Source organism: Pinus tabuliformis, chromosome 3_1 (assembly GCF_031772625.1).
Source record: "Pinus tabuliformis cultivar Carrire ecotype Pingquan chromosome 3_1, CPIR1, whole genome shotgun sequence".
NCBI lineage: Eukaryota > Viridiplantae > Streptophyta > Pinopsida > Pinales > Pinaceae > Pinus > Pinus tabuliformis.
The window spans coordinates 496,323,874-496,347,916 of record NC_142301.1 but is presented as its reverse complement, the minus strand read 5'-3'; the positions used below and the strand labels follow the sequence as shown (position 1 = coordinate 496,347,916).

The 24,043-nt window shown below is 40.1% G+C and overlaps 1 protein-coding gene across 5 annotated transcripts in view; it reads left to right on the top strand.

Annotated features, from left to right (window-relative positions):
* The window catches only part of BGAL17 (beta-galactosidase 17), a 434,395-nt gene that overhangs the window by 328,720 nt on the left and 81,632 nt on the right, over nt 1-24,043 (top strand). For 4 of the 5 annotated variants that reach the window (XM_089411528.1, XM_089411525.1, XM_089411523.1 and 1 more), the window contains 3 exons: nt 15,059-15,148; nt 15,537-15,682; nt 15,863-15,928. In XM_089411528.1, coding sequence (XP_089267654.1) covers nt 15,059-15,148; nt 15,537-15,682; nt 15,863-15,928 — 302 coding nt within the window. The remainder of the gene's footprint in view (nt 1-15,058; nt 15,149-15,536; nt 15,683-15,862; nt 15,929-24,043) is intronic. The other variant, XM_089411527.1, reaches the window with a different exon arrangement.

Genomic DNA, 24,043 nt, shown 5'->3' with positions numbered 1-24,043 from the left:
AAGCGCCGTACGAAGCACGCTTCGGAGATTTGGAAGCACGCTTTGGAGGAAAGCTTCCGAAATTTCCAGGAAGCGTCCAAAACAGGCGGAAGTGCGCTTTCGGGGACGCTTCCTGGACGCATCCGCACGGGACGCGCTTCGGGCCTTGGAACCGGGGGGGGGGGGACACTTCCTGCAACATTGCGTAGAGGGCTAGCGTTGATGCGGAGGCAGGATTGCAAGGCCTAGGGTCAAAAGGCCTTAGAGGCCTCACAACAAGCCTAAGAAAGGTTGTCGCTGAGCTAAGGGAGGGGCCGAGAGGCCCTAGAGCGCTGCGACCTAGGGTTCTAAGGCCCTAAATGCTTGCCACAAGCCAAAAAGAGGCTACGACTAGAAGAGGAAGGAGGAAACAGGGAGGAGAGAGGATCGATGGAGGTGGGCAGAGGAGGGAAAGGGAGTACAAAGGTCTAGGAAGAACAAAAGGGGAGTAGAGGAGAGGGAGAAAAGAGGAAAGGCCTGCAACAGGCTTAGGAGGGGAGGTCGAGAGCCTTAGGCCTTACGACCAGGGCTAAAAAGGCCAGAAATGCCCACAACAAGGACGACAAGGGCAGGCCGAGGCCTTTAGAGGCTTGCGGCTAGGCTTGGAAGTCTAGGAAAGGCTGACGTAGGGGCTTAAAGGGCTAAACAACTAGGTTTAAGGGGGACGTGGAACCTAGAGGACCTAAATTTTTTTGAAACCCTTGCCCAAAATTCGAACTTAGTTTAGATCTTCAATTTCACTCCAAAATTCTTTAGTTGTTGGCTCTGCAAAAATTCTAGAGGCTAGATCTTATCCTCAAGGGCCTAGATCTAGCTCAAACCCCAACAAATTTTCTTCAAATGGCTTGGATTTGATCTGCACAAATGAAAAAAAAAAATACTCATAACCCCAGTGTATACAACATTTGAAATAAAAACCCCAAACCCCAATTTCTGCGTAACAAGGGTTAGAAAATTTATTCTACAAAAATATATTTACAAATATACAAATGTACAATGCTTGAGAAAAGTTTTGAAGAGTAAAGTTTTTATGATAATGACAAGCAGCTTGATGTATTTCGAAAAATAAGTCTTAAACACAACCTTAGTGAAGTAAAAAACCCACATAAAATTCCTGGTGCCTAAACAAAGTCAGTGTGTGCCCACAGTATGTGAACTTGGAGTCCAAGGGCTGGGGAACCTGCAAAATCTATATATTTCTTAAGAGAAAAATTGTTAACTCATACAATAAATCAGATCACCTAAGGTAAGCCCAAAACTTACTAATAGAATGTTCCTATCATCTACAAATGACATAACAATTATATGATTTTGAAGCACAATATACGAAAATACATACCCAACACGTACCACAGATCAATGAGACAAAGACACCTTGAACTGAACCCCAAAGTCTTTTATTATAAATTTCAAACATTCACATCAGAATAGTGGCTTCACACCAACGTTACAAGGTTACATTTCGACCATAGTCACTATCATTGTGTCTTGAGAAGCAAATGGCTTCTAATTTATAGATAAATCCTCCAAGTGGAAAATAACAGCTAGTTGGCTTGATCCCTATCAAAATAATTTCGACTGTCAGTAAATACGTGATCAACTTTTAATCCTACCGTCGAAAATACTTATTTTTGAGGAATTTTCGAATTTCTCATAAAAACCATTTTTTGTTAGTCCAAAAATAATTATTTTGAACTAATTTCCTCAAAAAATTGACTTTGACTCAACCACTAAGGTCTAAGAGTCCAAATTTTCTTGAAATTTCCAATATTCACTTGGCGGGGGACCTCCAAAAATTAACTTCTTTTAGACGCACGAATTTTTCCACTTGGAAAAATTATAACATTTTAATTTTGACTCTAAATTAATTAATTTTCTAGCTTAGGATTTAATTTTATTTTTTCAAAAAAAATTAATTAATTGACCCATGAGGGGATTGATAATTTTTCCACTCTCAAATATTTTAGACATGGTGTCTAAGTATGAGGGACCATGCACTAAAGTGTTTTTTACATAAGATTTTACCTAAGTTCCAGGAAACGTGGGCAGAGGGTCCATTTCTGTACGGAAACGAAACGGAAACGGGGAAACCCGTACGGTACGGCCCGGAAACTCGTTTCCGGCCGTACTGGCCCGTTTCTCGAGGAGGAAACGTGGCCAGTACGGCCGGAAACGAGTTTCCGGGCCGTACGACGGAGTTTCCCCACGCAGTTTGACTTTTTCTTAATTTTATTTTATTTTGTTTCCTATTATTTAATTGGGTGACTAAAGTGGCTTCTAGTTGCTTCTAGATGCCTCTCTCAAGTTATAAAAGTGACCTTCGCCTCATTCTCTCATCACACAGTTGAGCAAGTCATTTCTCTTGGAGACTGACGATTTTAGCAAAGGAGAATAGAGGAAGAGAGCAGTGGTTTCAGCTAGGGTGTTTTCAACAGTGAGCAAAGGAGATTTTAGCAGCAAGAGCGAGAGATTTCAGCAACAAGAAAAAAAGATTTCAGCAGCAGATTTGGAGTGCAGAGTTTCCGGCTATGGCATTCTTGGTTTTTTGGCTCAGCTACAACCATATCTCTCGTCTTTTCTGGCATTTTGGAGTAGCTACAGCGACAGAAAATTAATTTGGGTAAGCCACATTCATTTTCTTAGTTTTTTCCTATTATTTCTTCAATATTTAGAGGGTTTATGCTGCTAGAAATATGAAAAACGTTTTTTATTTACAGATTTGTTTTTTTAATTTATTTTTGCAGCAATGGCTTCCAACCAAAGTGCAACTACAAGTTCAAGCCCTAGGGCCAACCCAAGGGCTGAATATTATTCTCTTTGGAGGCATGTTCAAAAGCTTCAAAATTGTAGAGGTGGTGGCTAATGGGAATGGCGATGTAATCTTTCCAATAATTCGTACAAGGGCTCCTACTTAAGAGTGAAGACACATCTTTTGCATGGAGGAGGATAGGGGGTTATTGGTTGCACAAAAACAACAGATCCATTGGCAAGGAGGGCATATCAAAGAGAGCAAGATGAGGTAGATGTTATTAAGAGAAGGCATGATGAGCTTACTCAAGCTACTCCTCAAGCTCCATCTGACATTGAGCCAATGATTGTAGTTGAAGCAAGAAAGAGGAGAGCCAATGCCACTCAACAACATGAACAACCAGCACCCAAAACTACCAGAGGGGCATCCTCTTCAGTTCAGGATAGCAGAATTGCTAAATTGGTGAATGTGAAAGCGAGAAAAGAAACTGATTCCAGAGTGGCTAGGTGCATTTATGCATGTGGTATCCCATTCAATGTTGTTCTCTCTCCCTACTAGCAAGATATGATAAGGGCAATTAACAAAGCTCCTCAAGGGTACAAGGGGCCCAACTATGAGAAAGTCAGAACTCAACTTCTCAAAAATGAGAAGGAGCTTGTGGAGGATATTTTATCACCAATTCGTTCTTCCTAGAGGAGCTCTGGAGTTACCATAGTTTCAGATGGATGGACAAATACAAGGCGCAGACCATTGATAAATATCATTGCCACTTCCCCCAAAGGAGCAATGTTTATCAAGGCGGAAGACTGCTCAGGAGAGGTAAAAGATGCACAGTTCATTGCTGATGTTATTATAAAAGTTATTGAACAAATAGGGCCTAACAAGGTGGTGCATGTTATCACGGATAATGCACCAATTTGCAAAGCTGCGGGTTTAATGATTGTTGGGGAGGTATGACCAGATCTTTTGGACACCATGCATTGTCCATAATCTGAATCTGATCTTAGAGGAGATCGACAACAAAGTTTCCTGGATAAAGGAAATCACAGGGGAAGCAAGGGAGATTGTCAAATTCATCACCAACCACCACCAATCTCAGGCCATATTTCGAGAGTACTCCAAATTGGAGTTGTTCAAAGTTGCTGAGACAATATATGCCTCAAACTTCCTGATGTTGCGCCGCTTTGTTGAGGTTAATCATGCATTAGTTTCTATGGTGGTGAGTCAACTTTGGATTGAGTGGAGACAAGTAGATTCAGAGTGGGTATATATGGTGCGTAGATTGTGCCTTGATGAGGATTGGTGGAGCAAGGTAGATTTCTTGCTAAAGTTCACAACCCCTGCATTTGAGCTTCTTCGGAGTGCTGACACTGACCAACCTTTCTTAGGAGAGGTATATGATGGCATGGATTCCATGGTTGAGAAAACTATGGAAATCATTTCGCGAGAGTCTCCACAACTTTTGTTTGTTGATGATCATTTTGCTGGTTTAGTCAAGAAAATCATTGTTGATAGGTGGAACGATTTTAACACTCCATTGCACACTTTAGCACATGCCTTGAATCTCAAATTTTATGATGAGGAGCTTATTGCTCAAAGCAATGGGAAGAGGAAGGCACCCCATAAGGATAGAGAGATGGCTAATGGGGTGAAAAAAAAGCCTTATGGGGATGTTTCCTTCTCATCTACACAGGGAGGTAAAGGAAGAATTTGCTAGTTTTGTTGCAGGAATAGATGATTATGTAGATATATTAGCTTTGGAGGAGAGAAGCACCATGAATCCAGTTAGGTGGTGGATTTGTCATGGACCATGTTGCTTGGGAGCGGTAGCGGGAGCAACCATTTTTAGAAGCTCCCGGTTTGGGAGCGAATCCGGGAGCAATTTTTTAAAAATATATATATATTTTTAATTTTTGATACATATATGTCAACAAAAACATGTAGAATGATGAATTAGACATAAAAAACATAAAAAACATAGATTGATCATTGAACCATATCACATCAATCATCTAGAAATTATAATCGTCATCAACCATGTCCACAAGTTAGTAAAATACATATTACAACTGCAACATATTGAGTCTCATGAATCATGATTCATCAAATTCAATCTTAAAGCTTCAACTTCAAGCTTTCAAAATTGAAAATTCAATAACATTTATCATCATTGATCACCAAAGTTGTACTTGTAAGCTAAGTTTAACCATTACAAGAAGTAATATCTAAGATATTTCTAAGTCCTAACTTCTAACTGTTAACATGATATGAAATGTTATAAATTTATAAAATGAAACATGAATAATGAAATGAAATGAAACAACTTTAGTCTTTCACGAAGCATCATATTCATAATTCACAATCATTACCAATGAGTTATAATTGCCAAGGCCCAACTTCAAACTTTAAATTTTCATTGTCATAGTGATATATTGTTTACAAAAAATATCATTATGATATGAAAGAGTCAAGAGTCAAGAGTCAAGGACTCAAAACTCAATAGTTATGAAAACTAAAGTCTAATAGAAACTAAAAAAGACAAGTAAACTATAAATCTACATGTGGCCCTTACGAGAGTCTCCAGGAGTATAAGTAGGTCATGGTGGTCTTCTAGGAGTCTCTCGCACAGACCGACGACTAGAACTAGAACCTCCATGTGAGGGTGTAGATGGAGGTGGCGACAACAAAGGAACAAGACTCGGACCTCGAGCACTGCTACTGGATGGTGGAGGTGGAGGTGGCATGGCTGCTGCAGCTGCTTCATCTTCATCACTTACAAGTTCCTCTTCCAGTTCTTCAATATGTACAATGCCATCCTCCAAATTGTCATCCTTTGGGTGATTGTCCCAAATTTTATATGTGGGATCCTCATAAGCTCGATCACAGTAATGACTCAACAACCTCAAGTTGTAGTGCACATAAACCAAGCTTTCCGCTCGGTTTTCATTGAGTCCGTTTCTTTTCACATTATGTATGTAGCTGTAGGTGCTCCAACACCTCTCTGTAGAAGAAGTATTTACAACTTGTGAAAGAACTTTTTTTGCCAATTTTGGCAAAAGTCCATGCCCGCCATATGTTTTCCACCATGTGAGAGTATAAAATCTATCTCTGTCGTCCATTGCATGGAAGTTACCATACAAACCAGTGCCTCTGAAGTATCTGCCTATTTCAAAGCGCAGAGCTGCACATTCCTCCCTCTCAGGTATCGACTTTTCTAATGCTTCCAAATGTCCTCTAGTTACTTTTGGATCTAAATGGGGTTTGGTTCTTGTTGACCACTACTGGTCAACTACCCATGCAGCACCCCCCCCCTTTTCTTTGCAAAAAGGGGCAGCACCTGATCGACGTGTCCGTGCCATCTTGCAGTCATCAGCGGCTTGATCATTTTAATTGTAAACCCAGTCTGCATGTATGAATTGTAAATAATCTTAGCAGATATGAGTCGTTTATGTAAAATTGCCTAGGTGGACCTAACTTTCTAATGATAATCTACGTCCCGGAAGGTTTTTCGTATCACCGATCTATGATCCGCAGAGTTTTCCTTCAGCTTGACCCCAAAGCCGGGATGCATTTTGTTATTAGAACTTTAGGAGAATCCTAGTGTGTTAATATGCTAGATTATAGTTGTGTCGCAGAAATTGAGTGATTTATGAGGGTCTATGATAAAGGGGGTTTTCCCCCCTTAAGATGTAAATTGTAAAAGTCATGATGTAATGTGTCTTGAGGGTTGGAAAATGTTTTAAATCCCCTCATGAGTCCTAAGTCCGGTCCTAGGTGATGTTTCCAAAGGCTTAGTTCGATGATCCATTTAAAAAAAAAAAAAAAATAATAATAATAATAATAAAATAATAAAATAAAAAAAAAAAAAAAAAAATAATAATAATAATAAAAAATTATAAAATAAAGCAAAAACCCTAAATAATAAAATAATAATATTTTGAGTGAATGCATGCAAAATATTATTTTTAATAATAAGTTAACAATTTCGACGGATGAGATTAAGAGATGTCTTGATCCTCATCGACGGTCGAGATCATTTCGACATGGATCACTCGAACTAGCCGTTGGGATCATTTCCTTTAAATAGGGTGCTAGGGGTCATTTCAATTCATTCGATCTGTGAATCTTGTACTGAAAAAGCTCTCTTGTAATCTGGTTTCTGGTTAATAAAAGAAGACTTTGGGGTCCAAATCTTGCTGGTGTTACTCTCTGGAAGTGCTGTGAGATGTTTAATTTTCTGCATATTTCATTTTTCAGCCATTAATAATAGCTTGTTTTTAGAGTATTGTGAGCACAGGTATCTTGTTCACTTGCTAGGGTTTGAGTGTTGTTAGGGTTTCTGAAGTAATGGCAGGTATCTCCATCACTTTCTGAGATCTAGCAGCATTCTTGCTCTCTTTACTGATGGTTGCTTGAGCTGTGTAGAAAAAACCTTTATTGAAGAATATTTGTGGGCGTTTGGGGAAGTTCTAGGCTGAACCAGCCGACTCCCACAGGCTCTTCTTTGTAGAGCCCAGCTGATTTTGGCCCTGGGTTAATCATTTAAAGTTTATTTCCTGTTTTGCATGAGAGATTTTCTTAGCCTTTTTCACAGCAAATTTTGAGTTTCTAAAATTCTAAAAAAATTTTTTTTATGCAGTTATCGTCAAATCTGTATTATTCTAGAGCTGCAAAATTTTTTGTGATCTTTAGCTGAATTTGAAGGGTTTTGTTTGAAATCTTTCCATATATCTGCCGTGCTTTCGTTTTCCTTTGGACAGTTTACAGGCCCAAGATAAAAAACAGAAGGAAAAATCAATTTTCTGCAGGGTTATCGTTTGCCGTCCAGGGTTTTGCAGATCTGGAAACTTTTTTTTTTTCTTGCTGCTCAGAGACTCCTCAGACAAAAAAGAGCATAATTGCTCTACTGATCTTCACTGCGTCCAGCGTGCGTTGGACATTTATTTTTAGTGGGAATTTTAAGTGTGAAAGTGGTCAACAAAATCATTTTCAGCGCATTTGACATTCAGTCCAGGTAATAGCCCGCCAAGGTGTGCTGTCTTCGCTCCAAAGTGCTCAGGTAATTTCAAATCGCAGATTTAGTTTCTTATATTTTGTCGGGCTTACTGCTGTATGCGTTGGTCTTATAACCTACGCGTTATCGCTGCCTTGTTCCTTCAATTGCCGCTGTCTGGCGCAAGAAAACACAAGATTGCGGACTTGGTAAATTAATATTTCACCTTCGTTCATTCGGAATCAGCTCTGCGTGGTGTCGATTTCAGTCTCAGGCTTATTTGTTGAACCCGTCATTTTGTATGATTGCAAATAACCCTTTAACTGCCAAAACGTAAAGCAAAATAGAAAAGAGGGTTACGTTTGATCTATTTAAAGTTTTCTCTGTTCATTTATATACTGTCACAGTTCCGGTATAGTTATCTGCGTTTGGCATCAGGGCAGCAAGCAACAAGGTCGTAGCGTATAATGGCCGCTGCAAAATTTTCGTGGGCCTGCAATCACCACTGAAATTCCTTTGGTTGACGAGCGGAATCGTGCCCAGTCTCCCTTCGCACCGACGAACAGCGGTTTCAGCGTGGGCACCAACTCGTAACCCATCAATTCATGCACGGTATCGAAACTTTATTCACGCCGATAACAGGTAGATCGAGCTTCGTTTGTCTTGGTTATGCAATACGTATTGCGGTTCTGCGTTGCGTATTTTAGTTAGGGTCTTAGTTATAATTTTAATTTCGTTTTCCTTAAGTTTTTTTTTTTCTTTTATGAATTTATAAAAAAATCAGATAATCGTTTGCATTAGATTAGTTTTTAATTAACTTTTTTTTTTTAAGTTTTAAATTTAGTTTTAAAATTTAAATCTGTGGCAAATTTTTGTTTACGTATAAAATAGATTTAATTTAGTAGTAGATTTACGTAATTTCGAGTTTTGTTTAATTTAGCTTTTTTTTAGTTTAGCACATTTTTTAATTTTATTTTTTGTTTTAATTTAGTTTAAAAAAAAATAAAATCGAAGTTTAGGATTTGAATTTTTGATTTATTTTGTTTTGATCAAATAGTTTAAAAAAAAAAAAAAATTTTGGAAAATTTTCTCTTTTGCCAGGTCCAGTTGTTTTCGGGAAATTATCATTTTGAAACTCAAAATTACTGATGTGGAATAAATGTTTATTATCTGTACATGAATGATCATTTAAAGATTGACTGCATATAGGTGATCTCTGGTGGTTGTTTAAAGCATTAACTCTTTTAAGTCGCTGAGTTATTGAGCCTTTATGGTTATATTGTATCTGGCAAAAGTTAAGCTTTTTCATGATAAATGATTGCTGTTCGTGGTTTGTATATCATCTAGTAAGTAATCATTTAAACATAAATCTGATAAGGCACTGGTCCGTTAAATTATAAAATCATTTTAGTGTTTCATGTCTCCCGAACCAACTGTTTGACAGTTGGTCTTCAGCATCTCATAGGGTCTACCCCCCTTAGCCGTGGGAGACAGGCTTAAACGGAGAAATCGGGGATCAGGGTGACAGCCCCCGGTCTGAGCGTTGTCGTGTCAATCTACGCGACGACAGTTCTAACCCCACCCCCTGCTGCAGGTTGGCCCAACCAAGATGTAGAGTAGTATTTTGGCGTAACGATATACACCAAGCAATGTAGTGGAAGATTAAGTCTATTCCACCGTTCACACACACAATCGTGAATCAGTTTGTACAAGTTGGGATCTCTGTTATGAACAATATCTTTTATTTCCCCCAACATGGTATCCATCTGCTCATACACCTCGCCAATCACTGTTTTGTCTGTATCTGCAAACCGAATCATGTGATAAATGGGCTTGGTGAAATCCAATACTTGCCTCACACTTGTCCAAAACTGACCATCAAGAGCGGCCTCCTCCACCATTTCAAAACCTCCCCTGTCAGCTGCATTTGTAGCCCTTTCCTTTAATACCTGCCAATGTGGACTTGATACCATGCTAGCCAATGCCTCTCTTACCTTCAAAAGGCGCCCGAAGGTGAGGTAATAGCTACCAAATCTGGTCTTCGCAATCTTCAACAACTCCAATCTCGAGTGACTGCGGAAAAGGCCATGGGTATTGCTATGATTTGTAATAAATTTTATCATTTGTTTGCCTTTCTTGTACAAATCACCAATCCATTGGTATTGTTCATTTTTGTTCTTGACAATATCATGCAACAGAAGGTTCAATGTGTGAACCAAACATCGAGACCAAAATATGTTGGGGTATTTATCCTCAATAATTGCTCCCGCTGCCTTACAATTAGGAGCATTATCAGTGATGACTTGGATGACATTGTATGGCCCAATACGCTCAATTGTTTCAAGTAATGCTTCTGCAATGTTGATGGCGGTCTTGAACTTGTCTGAGTAATCATGTGCAGTTAGAAAGATGGGACCATTAACAGACACAACAAGAACACTTATCAATGGCTTGCCTTTTACATTTGTCCATCCATCAGATACAATGGACACCCCATGGTCAGTCCAAGAACTTGTCATTCTATTCAAAGAATGTGATATTTTTTCTTTTTCATGATCAAGGCCAACGGTTGTTGCCTTGTCATACCCAGGGCTCTTGTATCCTTTAGGGGCATCATTTATGGCAGAAACCATTTCGTGCCAATAAGGTGAGCGAAGAACATTGAATGGTATCCCACATGCATAGAGAAACCTGTAAACCTTTGAATCCACATCATTCCTACACCCCTCATCAAGGAAATCTGATATGGTTCTACGCCTTAAAGATGATGACCCTGTGCCTCCATATCCACTGCCTTGGGAGGATGCTGAAGGAGTTCTTTGTGATTGTGAGCTTGGTTCAAAGAAACCCCTTGATTTTTTTGATTTGTATTGGGCTTCCTCCTCTTCCCTTATGTATTTGGCTCTATCCGCTGCTGACACTGTTTTACAAGTTTTGATTCCTATTTGTTTGTCTCCATCCCATGGCCTTTTCCCACAGAGGTGTCTTCTAGCATGGGTGTATGAACCTGTGTAATCAGTGTTGCAATGGGGGCAATGAAATTTAGTGGTTCCACCCCCTCTCCCTGTTTCAGCCCTGTTAACATATTTCCACAATGGGGTTTGGTCTTGTTTAGTTTCTTGAGGGTCATGTTCACCCTCCTCCAGCCTCCTCCTCACCGGGGTTTTCACCAATTTGACTTTCTCCGGCTTCTTCATCCCCCTCTTCAGTTTGGCCCCTCCGTTTCCTACTCTCCAGCGCCATAATAACCATAAAAGGGACCAAGAAGAGGAAAATGCCAAGAAATATAGCTAGGTTAATGGTGTTTGGTGTTTGTAGGGTTTTGATTCTTGAATCTGCAAATTAATTTAATTTATTGGGATTAATTAATTTAATTTAAATTCATGATTTTTAAACTCAATAAACTAAATTAAATTAACTAAATTACTATTTAACTAAATTATACTAACTAAACTAACTAAATTACTAAGTTACTTACCTCTGCAGGCTTGCTCCTCGCTCCTCGGCACTTGCTCCTCGCTCCTCAGCACTTGCTCCTCGCTTCTCCTTGCTCCTTTGCTCTTGCTCTCCAACAAACTCAACTCAATGAAGTGATAATGAAATTTTTTTAGGCCCATTGGGCTTTTAAAACAAAAGAAAATTTTTAAAATTGGATTTTTTTTTGGCGTCCGCGGATTTTTTTTTCCGCCGGATCACTCCCGATGCCCGTCGAAACGCTCCCGGAGCGACTTTTTAATGCCCGGGAGCGATCGGGAGCGCTCGCTCCCGGATCGCTCCCGGGCATTAAAAATCGCTCTGGGAGCGACCGCTCCCTATAGCATTCCCGAAAATGGCAGGGAGCGCAAATTTTTTTCCGGGAGCGCGCTCCCGCCCGGAGCACGATTCAGGAGCGAGTTCGAGTGGGGGGGGGCGCTCCCCCGCAACTATGGTCATGGAGCAAATGGTGTACATTTGCAAAACCTTGCCATTTGTATTCTTTCACAAGTGGCAAGCTCTTCATCAGCAGAAAGGAATTGGAGCACTTATGGTTTTATTCACTCTGTGAAGCGCAATAGGTTGGGCTCACAAAAGGCAAAGGATCTTGTTTATGTGCATAACAACCTTCGCCTTGCATCTCGTAGGGGTCCAGAATACAACAGTGGTCCTTCTAAAGAACGGGATGTGGATGCAGAAAGTCCTGATTTGGATCTCTTTCTTGTTGCCCTGAATATTGAGGTCCAGACTGGAAGTGGAATTGGCCCATCATCTTCTTCAGCACCACCATCCACTGTTGAGCATTGTTTTGCTTCTATTTTTGATGAGGATTAGTCTTTTGTCTCTATAGTTCTTGCAGCCTTATAGTCTTTATTGTACTTGCAACCTCATATATTAATATATAATAAAGGCTGATTTTGAGATTTGGATATATAATAAAGGTTGCTTTTGGATATTCCGATATTTTTATTTTCATTATGTGATCATTCATGAGTAAATGTGATGTAAATTTAATTATAATGTTTAAATGTAATAAATTATAATGTATCATGTATGCTTTATGATTGCACACTCTCACACACACACACACACACACACATATATTCATGTTTCCCCGTTTCCAAAATTTGGGGAGGTCGCGTTTCGTACCCGTGCCCGTTTCGGAAACTCTTATCGTTTCCCCGTTTCATGCAACTTAGGATTTTACAAATTCAACCCTCAAAGGGGGATACCCGTTCGTTATAGACCCTCATAATATTTACCCAATTCTGCGACAAAATATGATTTAGTAGACCAAGTGATCTGTGATAAAATAATTTAGCCAATTAGATTAAATTATTCCCAAATCACTTTTACAAAAGACTCGACTAAGAACACAAAAACTATCCTAAGACTTTGTTGATAAATTCCACCCTAGCTTTGGGGGTTGAGGCTGGAGCGAAAAGCTCTACTGATCATCTGTGTTTATAAAAAGATAATCAATGAGACGAAAAACCTCCTAGGATGAAATTCGTTGCCAAAATCATAGACTTACGTAGGTTGTTACATAATTTAACGATCATACTAGCATCGTTTACATTACAAATTTGTAGAATGAGTTTACAATGACATGACAGACTGTTGGATGATGATTTTGAACTTTGAAAAAATGTGGCACAATTGCTTCCTTGGAACTTTGACAAAATGTGTGCAACAAGGCCTTAGCCTCCTTCCTGTGGACTTCTTTCTACAACCTTGTGTGAGACTTGCTTCAAAACAATTGAGGAGAAGGATTCATCTAGACTAGGCATTTAACTAATAGTAACCAAGATTTTGCACTCCACCTAGTTTAGTTTTGCATTTCATATTTCTAAGTTTCTCTCCTGTGGCATATTGTTATTGTGGACATTTCATTTGCAATATGATATTGACATCCTTGTACTCATTGTTGATTATATTGCTTAGTCTATTTACATTGTCATTCTTATCTTGAGCATTTTCTTGAAAGTACAAATTATTTCTATTGAGCAAGTTATTTTTATCTTTTCATGTTTGATATTGTGCCATCTCTTTTGTACCAACAGTTCTTGCAACCTTGTTGTATTGTAACTTGAACATCTATTTACTTGCAAGTCTCTAAATTTCCATTGAGGATTGTTAAGGCACTGGTCCATCGTCTTTGCATTTTATATCTGCCTCATCGATCTTAATTGAAATCCATTTCAAACTATTGCTCATAAACTCTTATACTTGCTTTAATTAATAATCAAGTTACACTAATAATAATTGCCTTGCCCTCGTCTCTCCTACACTTGTTGTTCCAACAAGTTCCATCCTTTAGTTTTCATCCTTTAGGGACTACCCCCCTTTACATAGCTAGGAGAGAGTCTAAACGGAGTGAGTAGGGAATAGGTGATATCCCCTACTCTGAGAATTGTGCCCTAGGTGTACACTTTGGGTGACAACAGTTCCATTTTCACCTGTTTTGACATATTTTTCATTGTGAAAATCTGTCCTAGCACTCTGGTAAATGTTTTGGAATTATTCATAATATACAGTGGCGTAAGTGCTTTTGAATGCTGGTATTTACACATTTTTTCTTGTGACATATGGATCTGATCACCGTTTATTTGATGTTCACCATTGAATGACATAAGATCTGACCTTATTGCTTTTGATGATCCTTGTTATACTATCATCGATGTTATATGGTTGGCCCAGAGCCATTATATCTTGGTGATCATTCCATTTGCAACTGGACATATGTTTCATGAGAAGAATCACTTTCGTTTCCCATGCATAATTTTTGAATAAGCATTTTTTCTTCAAAGTTAATTACATTAATGCGTGTTCATAATGGGGAGCTTGATCTATTATTCACATCTACGTATGCTTGCCCTTTACCTTGAAAGTGGATAGTATCAAGTTGTCTTAGTCAAGCCAAGTCATAGAGTTTCCCTTTGTTACTTGTTGAATTTGGCTTAGTTTGACCGTTAGGAACACTCTCCTTCGGTTAAGAACCTTTCTTCCTAGCCTTAAAGTAAGAGGCAAGGGCACTGAGGTGAGAGTTGCTTCTTGGCTCCCCTGCTAGGTTTAGGACTTTCCTTTCGATTTAGATGAGAGTTTGAGCCACAATTCGGTGCACCACTTTATTTTCTAAATATTAGGTATTCTTGCTAACATGATTCATATTTTCTTTTGTGCTTTTAATAGGTACACTGCTGGATGATTGACATCTCATGGACATATTCTGAGCAATTCCTATATTATCATTCATTGTATTAGATAACCTTTGAAATTTAGCCTAGCTTAGATCCATATTAACCCTGTATTTATAGGCACTGAGAGGATTAAAAAGACCCAAACACAAACCCATTGCTTTGTAAATGATCTAGACTTAAGATGAATCTATGCTAGTTTATCTTTTTATTTAATTTTATTTATACCTACACTTTCTTTCTTTGACCTCAGACGCCCAATACCAATTTTTTCCTGTTTTAGTTTATTAGTGTCACATATGACAATAACATGTCATGGAATACATACACATCTCTTCCACCCTGGGATGTAAGGGAACCTAATTTTTCTCAGTGCATTAGAGCATCCCACATCTTTCGGTGCATAAGAGAACCTCACATCTTTCTATGCAAATATTCTCTCTAGAATCTCTTTTCCTTTTGTTTGCTGTCTTTCGTTTTCAAGCATTGTAGTTTGCCATTGCAATGTGCACTTTGGATTGTAAATAATTCTAAAAGCATTTTTGTATTAAATTGTCTCCTTATTCTGTTTCCTCTATTTTAGATTCTTGTTCATTTCATTGCTTGATATTGTTGCTACATTGTCAGTTTCCATGAGCAAGAACAGAGGATTAGAACTTGAAGCATCCCTATTATCCACCTACATTAATCGTAAAATACTCTCATCCTGGAATCCAAGTAGGGTTCCTAACATCCTTACCAGATTAAGCAGGGAAACCATCTATCAGTGTTTTCTTAAAGAAAGAAAATATTAAGCTGCTCCTAGGTGCCTCTATAATATTCCTAAAGGTTTAATACGCTTTTGTACCAGTCTGGAGATCAAACCAGTAAATAGATGTCTGCCAAGCTATGGTCAAGTGGCTGAGATGTGGTGTCACCATTTTAATAACCCAATTTCAAACCATGATGAGCTTAGAGCAGTGGATTATAAATTTTGTAGTTTGACAGGATTTTTGTGCATCATCTAAAAAAACCAAGTAAACTGCTGTAGTTTTTGATGTTCCAGGCTTTAAGTTGATATGTGATAATAGGAAAGTTACTGAACTGTGTTCTGTTGTTGTTTCAGAGATTTCTGTAGGAGGACCTATCTTTTATAGTGGCCTATTCAACATTTCTTCACCTTATGAAGTTAAAGATACATATATTTCATTTCGAGGTTGGACAAAAGGTGTCGTCTTTGTCAACGATTTCAATCTTGGACGATTTTGGCCTGTATGGAGACTTCTCTTCCCTCCTCTCCATGGTTACTATTTCAATTTTTATTACCTATACTTCTGTGCAGTTGTATAAATAACACAAGTAACCTTGCACCAAAATATGTTTGAGAAAACATAGCATTTGATTGCAAATTTATATCTTCTCTATATTTTCTCAAGTACTTATCTTTTGCAGTCAATGGGACCCCAATGCAACCTATACGTTCCTGCCCCATTGCTTCATGCTGGAGAAAATCATTTGGTATGTGCTATTACTTTGTCTAAGATATTATGGTTCTTTACCATAGAATATGGTTAAAATCTGGATCTGAATGATTTGTAATACCAAATTTCTTTAGATTATGCTTTATTATTAAAATTTGGAGACAGATTTCTAAGGCATATGGATGGTAACTGTAAACCTAGGAATAAGACATTTTTATTTTCTCTCTACTTATAATATGCTTTTCTAATCTTTTAGTTTTCAAAAAATTGAGTGGAGTCATTGCCCATATTACACATGTCTCATATTAAGTCCTTTCGAAAGGAACTAGTTTTGTTTCCAGTAATTGCCTTATTATTCTTGAGGTTTTTAGGTTGGACAACTGTCTTCTACATTGGCTTGGTATCTAGTATGTGGGATAATGTCCAGAAGTGGTCCTTAGGAAATTAACTTTATTTTATAAAGTTAAAGTGACTTTTGCGCATTATTAATGAATAAAATATTTTTAAAATGATTTAAGTTGTGTTGGTGAGAGATTATATACAACCATAGATCTCATTGGCCAAGTATTCAATCTGAGCCATTAGATCTTAGGGTTAGGTAAGATTTGTTATGATGAGACATAGGAGTTTCTATGGAAAGACACACAAGCTATTCGATTCATTTTTTGAGCAAGAGAGAGAGAGAGAGAGAGGAGCTGAAGGAAAAGGAGAGAAGGAACAACAAGGAGCACACAAACCAAGGACAATCCACAACATTTATTTCAGTCATTGCACATATTTTGAGGCAGTATTTCTGCACAGAAATCAAGGAAGTTTGGCACAGATTTAGAGGCGGTATTTCTATACAGAAATCAAGGAGGTTTGGCACAAATTTCAAGGAAATATTTCTGCACAGAAATCAAGGGTTTTGAACAGACTTTGAGGCAGTATTTTCTGCACAGAAATCAAGGGTTTTGGAACAGACTTTGAGGCAGTATTTTCTGCACAGAAATCAATGGTTTTGACACAGATTTCGAGAGTCTCTTTTGGATAGAAATTGAGTCTTGGCACAGTTTTGGAGGTGGTGAAGTGGCTCAGAATTCGAGATAAGTACAGTCAATTGTTGCTGGAAAAGAAATTTGCTGTAAACTCATTTTACTTTTCTGTGGGCTCATTATAAAATTTCTCTCTACTGGTTTTTCCTATGGGGTTTTTTCCAGGGCCATTGCTCGAAAATTTGTCATTTAATGTGCTTGTTTGCCCTAGTTTCTGCTCAGTGTTTGCAGTAAATGATTCAATGTGTATTCTTTCATAAGTTCAGTTTTTTAATGCATTTGAATATGAGCATTAAACCCTAACAACAAGAAACTGAAAAATTTATTGAGATTGAAAACCATGATTGAGTCAAATTAAAATTTACATGGTATCAAAGCACATGATACTTGAACTTGGAAGGGAAAACCAAATAAAAAAGACGCTAGGGTTTTGTAACCTCTTCTAATTTAATGGCCCAAGGAGAGGACATAATAGCCCATATAACCCCGTAGTGTTGAAGTTTCTAAGTTTACTTAGTTTAGAAACCCTTCATGCACTTTTTCTGATTTATTCCTACCTACTTGTTATTTTTCTTTAACAAGTTATTTACAAAGTAAATGTTGACAATAAACATCAGTGCATGCTCAACATATTACAGATCAGCAACTAAAAGAAACAAGAACAAGCACACCACATGACACCATTATTTTTGGACCAATGTCCCCGGAAAAACCCAATGCGGGAAAACCGGTGCAACTATCTGAGGGTTTTCTTATTAAGCAATATTAGAGTACAATCTGGGTGCCGAAACTGGCCTACCCAACAGAGAATTTCCTTAGCAGCTATACCTCATAGTTTGAGAGAAATCTCCTAGCTGAAACGCCGAAAAATCCTTCCGGCAGCTCTTCAGCACAAAACTGCTCTTGCAACCCCAGCGTCTACCCAAACTGGACTGCGTCAGCCCCTCTTTGTCTCACACTGGCCCTGCGTTAGCCTTTCTTGGCATGCATCAGCCCTAGGAGGCCCTGCAACTCTGGGAGCCTCTGTGTTACCTGCGCTGGCTCCTCTGGTCCTCTATGCAGCACTTGGCTACCTCTGCGTGGCCTTGCGTGAGCCCTTGCTGGCTCTCCGTCACCATTCTTCGCTGCTGCACTGCTCTCCTAGCACAATCTCTGCCTTCTCTGTTCTCTATACTCAATGCCCCTCTGCTGCTCTCCCGCTCACTGATTCTATCTCTCTTAGCAAACCCCGCTCTAGAGAATAGAATGACTTATCATTTGGTGTATTCTCCAAGTGACCCTCAAGCCTCCTCTTATACTTTTCCTGTTGACATATCAATGACCGAGATTAAGTCCCTAATCAACGGCTAAGATTAGATCTGGCTTGATCCATGTCTTTGGACCATTCTAACACAGATTCATATTAATACACATTAATATTTTATTTTCCCTAAGTTTAGACTTAGGGACTCCATTAAAAATATTAATTATTTTAATATCTCCTGTTCTGTTTAAAATCTGCCCAAACCCTTTCCGGGTATTAGAGATCTCATGTGCCCCAACCTCTCCACCAAATTTCGTGACTGGAGCAAATCCGATGCTACCCCAAATCAACAATCCCTCTTAGCGAGGATTGTGCTCTAGCAATACTCCTCACTGAGTATTACTCTGATCATCCGGCATCGGTACCTGTGTTGATGCTAGGCCTTCCTGCCCAACATCCTCTACATTGCTGCCTCATGTACTGCTGCCCATGGTTCTGACACTGCCACCGCTGCATCTGTACGACAACTCCCTCTGCATCCATGTTGCTGCTGGTCCTTTCTCCTAGCATTGTATCTTCACTGCACTTCTTCTCATCAAGCTGCATCGTGTTGCCCGCTGCTGCACTGCAACTCACTTATAGAGAAGTAAGTAACTGATCTCCCAACTGACCTCCCTATTGGGCTAGAGACACCCACTGATCCTGAAGCTCCCTCTGTCGCTGACAAGTGCTCCCTCTCTGACCTCTGTGCTGCTGCAACAACTCCCTGCATCTCGCACCGTTGCACACCTCTCTGTGCCTTCCTGCACTGGTGCAACACTCCTGTGCCTCTCGCACTGCTGCAATTTGCTAGCTTTGTGTTGTCTCGGGACTCCTGCACTGTAGCTCTCTCTGCCCTCCATTCGCATCCATCTCTACCCACCCAGCCAGTGCTGCTACTCCTCGTCAGGGCTCCCATAGCAAGGTCTAATCCAAGAGGCTGGGTACCTCAAGGATCCTGTGCCTCATTGCTTGTAGTCCACCTGACTATAGCTCAATGTCTCCCCACTTCTGCTCAAGTGGTGCGTGTGCACTCATGGCATAGTCATCGTCTGTCAAAACTTCCTTCTCTGCTCGTGCTAGCACTGCCTTAGTCTCGGAAGACTCTCCCTTACTCTTCGGAAGACTCTCCCTTACTCTTCTTCCTTGGGAACTGGGTCGCATAATGACCAATCTCCCCACAGTGGAAGCACTTGATCTTGGAGAGATCTTTTTTCTCAGATGCTAGGGCCACATCCTCCTCCTCCTGCTGAACTTTGATCCCTTTCCTGCTGCTACCTATCTTTGACTGCCGTCTGATCTCTTCCTGGCAAAGAGCTGCCCACATCTCGTCCTAAGTTAGGAGAGTTCCTCTGCCCAGGATACTCTGGACAAACACTTCCCAATCTTCTAAGACAACATTTAGGGATGTCCTCACCATAAGCTCCTGATTCGTTGTCGCTCCTATAGCAGTGAACTGGTCTCGGATCTCCTTTAGTCCTCCAAGGAAGTTGTCAATCGATTGACCCCTCTTCATCTAATACAACCTCATCTTGTTCTCGAGCAACATTCTTCTCTGCACAGAAGTATGCTGGTACAGGTTCTTGAGAGCCTCCCACATCTCAACTGCCATTTCCTTCTCAGCTATATGTGGTACCACATGATCCTTGACCCCGTCAAGGATAATGCACTTGGTCCTTGCCATCGCCTCTTTGTACTTGTCGTTATCATTGGGGTCGACTGGGATAGCTATAACCTTCAAGGCAAAGTTCTTGACACGATTCCTGTTAAGCACTGATAAGATTCTGGTCTTCCAGACTGCGAAGTTCGATGCTCTGTCCAGCCTATCCTGGTCTCTTACCCCGTGTAGTGCCATGACGCTTCTCTACTTCCCTCTTGGAAGTTCTTGGTTCAACTCCTTTGAGTCTCTACTTCCCATCTGGAAGTTCTCTTCTGGACTCCCTCTGAGTCCTAATTTCCCTCTTGGAAGTCCTTCTACGCTTGTCAAGGTGTCCCCTACTCTGGTCGTCTTGTGCAACTGCATTGCTGATCCAGGTTCCTCGGCTAGAAACCCTCGGTAACAGCTCCTTTGGCCGTGCTTTGTCAGGTATTGTTCTGACTACAGTACCTCACTAGCTCCACTCTGCAATATTTCTGCAGCCTTCTAGACTCCAACAATTGCCTCTCTGTGAACTATGTCAGCCCCTCTCTGCCCCACGCTGGCTCTGCGTCACTCCAGATGTGTCTGCGTCAGTCCTCTGGCCCTCTGCGTTAGCAATGCTGGCCTCTCTGAGGCTCTGCGCAGTTCTCGGCTTACTCTGCGTGGCTTTGGCTGGCTCTGTGTCACACTTCCTTGGCTTCTATGCTGCTAGAAACAACTTCTGTCACCTCGGGACAACTATTTTCTGCTGCTATTGCTCCACTTGGCTGATGTCTTTTAGTCCTCCTGTGACCTGCAATCATGCTTTGATACCATGTTGAAGTTTCTAAGTTAGTTTAGAAACCCTTCTTGCATTTTTCTGATTTATTCCTACCTACTTGTTATTTTTCTTTAACAAGTTATTTACAAATTAAATTCTAACAATAAACACCAGTGCATGCTCAACATATTACAGATCATCAACTAAAAGAAACAAGAATAAACACACCACATGACACCATTACTTTTGGACCAATGTCCTCGGAAAACCCTAATGCGGGAAAACTGATGCAGCTATTTGAGGGTTTTCTTATTAAGCAATATCAGAGTACAATCTGGGTGCTGAAACTGGCCTACCCAATAGAGAATTTCCTTAGCAACTATATCTCACAGTTTGAAAGAAATCTCTTGGCTAAAACCTCGGAAAATCCTTCCGGTTGCTCTTCAGCACAAAACTGCTCCTACAACCATAGCGTCTGCCCAAATTGGACTACATCAGCCCCTCTCTGCCTCACGATGGCCCTGTGTCAGCCTTTCTTGGCCTGCGTCAGCCCCAGGAGGCCCTGCGTTAGCTTTGGGAGCCTCTACATCAGCTGCGCTGGCCACTCTGGTCCTTTGTGCAGCACTTGGCTGCCTCTGCGGGGCCCTGCATGAGCCCTTACTGGCTCTGCGTCACCTTCCTCGTTTCCAAAATTTGGGGGGGTCACGTTTCGTACGCATGCCCGTTTCGGAAACTTGTACCCGTTTTCCCGTTTCGTGCAACTTAGATTCCTATTAATTAACCACTTTTCCTAAGTTAGACTTAGGAAATTTTTAATTATGGTCAATCAATTTAATTGAGCCATCTCTAGGTGGAATTTCCAAAAAGATTTATGGGTTTTGGAGAACTCTTGTGTATTAGCCTCTCCACAAAGCTTCTAGTCTAGAATACCATCCAATGCTACAAAAACTAACACTCCCTCTTAGTGAGGAATGTGTTCTCTCCCATAACATCCTCCATACATGTCGCTGATGTCTGACAACTGTGACTAACTGCCACTGGCCACCAACCACTGCCCAACTCTGATTCATCTGCGCTCTGTAGTTGAATCACCCTGCATCTGCACTACTGCTTACCCTGCTTTGTACATCCTGTACTACCGTTAACTCTGCTGTTGCGCTGTAGCTCAACTCCCTCTCAACGGTTGATGTTGCTATTGCAACTGAGAAGCATCCAAAATATTTTGTCCTTGTTGCTGAAACAGATTCTCCACCATACCCATCTGTTCTCTGAAATAGACAAACTTAGCTCTCCCTAGAGCTTTCGTGAGTATATCTGCAACCTACTCATCTATGGAAACATACTGTAGCTAGACTGCTCCACGCTGCACACAATCTCTTGATGAAATGACATTGAATATCTATGTGTTTCGACTTGTCATGAAACATTGGATTCTGAGAGAGCTTGATTGAACTTTGATTGTCACAGTAGACATTGGTCACTTCCATCCTTTACGTGAACAAGATTACCAGCAACTTCCAAATCCATATAGCCTCGCACGTAACTGTGCTCGTGCCATATGCTTTGCTTCTATAGAGCTCAGTGCAATTGACTTCTGCTTCCTACTGCACCAAGAAATCATCCCTGATCCAATACTGAAGCGGTACCCAGAGGTATTTTTTTTGTCTACTGAATTGCCTGCCCAATCTGCATCTTTGAACCCACATAGTCTAATGTCATCCCCTCGGGCATATTTCAACCCATACTCTATTGTGCTGCGTGCATACCTCAAAATGTGGCTCGCCGTTGTCTTAGCAACAAACTAGGCTTATCTAAAGCATTTTTGACTCCATATGCCTAAAGGACAAGGCACTAGTTCAAGTCTTTGGTGATCAACCTTAAATTTTTTCCATAATTTTTTCTTCTCAAATTCGGTCCTTTTAAAGTTAGGGCAAAAAACTAGGGCTTGTAAAGAAATTTTAGGGAGGAGGCTTTTTGGTGATTTGAGAGCCTAAACATCAAGAGATAGGTCTAGACCAGTGTTTTACGAAACGGCCGAGTTGAAACCGAAACGGCCGTTTCGGACCGTTTCATTTGCCAAAACAGTGACCCGGCCCATGACCCGGCTCGGCTGACCGAGTCAGCTATGACTCGGTCAACCCGGCCGGGTCCGTATTGACTCGGCCGAGTCATAGAAAGGACGGCTGGGCAGCGATTTTAATAAAAAAAATTCATTTTTTTGCTGATATTTTGTAAAGTTAAGTTGGGTTTGTGGATTTCAAATATTGATTGGGCTGGAAACTGATTAAGGAGGTGTTATTGGACAGCTGGTGATCAAGGTCTCATTTGATGCTTCAAACACGCATCCAATTTGGTGCAATCCTATACCAATCTGAGTTTTATGGAAAATTACTGGGGTTACTCATTACACAATATACTACATGGAAAACTCAATCAAATGTTGCTGTAAATGGGAATTCTTGTTCGTAACTTCAAATACTATACAAATTACTATTTCATGCATAGAACAAGTCTCTTCCTAGCACCCAGCATATATAGATTTCTCAGGGTATTTGACAGCATATTGGGCTTGCAATTATGGTCTTGAAATTAACCCTCAAACAGCATTAAGGGAAAGGGCTGTTACAAACATCAGAGAATATTCAAATGCAAGTGATACAATTCCTTCTTTTTCTTTTTCTTTAAAAAAAATATGGCCCTAACACCTCTGTCTAACAGTAACAGCCTTATACCAGAACAGATGTATGGTAATGCCATTCCTCAAATGATCCTAGACATAAGACAAAACATACCAATTAAAGACACTCTGTTTTTAATGGAAGTTCCCTCGGAATGTTTTTTTAATGTATCATGACTGTTCATCCCATTGCTGCAAAATCTAGCAGGCCTAGTGCAGAGCCTCACTAGACAAATCCAGACCTCAGGGCAACAAGAGATTGGCTGCCACTGTCACCTTGGCAGCCTATCTCCAATTGTTTAGTACTCTTGAGTCTTAATCATGTATGGAAGCCTTTCCCGTACTCTTGAGTCTTTGATCATGTATGACAGAGTCACAGACTACAGTTGACTATGTATTTACTATTGCCATTGGGTACCATTTTGATATAATGGATTGGTTCATGAGCCTACTTTGATCATATGTTGTCTTCCATGTATATTATAATGTTGTGTGTTTGGAAACTTGAATGAAAATCTTTAAAATTATGTTTAAAATATTTAAAATTATGTTTTTTTATAAAAAAAATAAATATTTAATGTATTTTTTACAACGACCGAGTCATTGAAATCGAGCCGGCCGAGTCATTGCCGAGTCGGAGTCCGAGTCGGAGTCGATCCTCGGCCGAGTCCGAGTCCGAGTCCGAGTTGTAAAACATTGGTCTAGACCATAGTTTTTAAAACTGGCCTAGCTAATCGGTTACCGGTCTAACTGGCCGGTC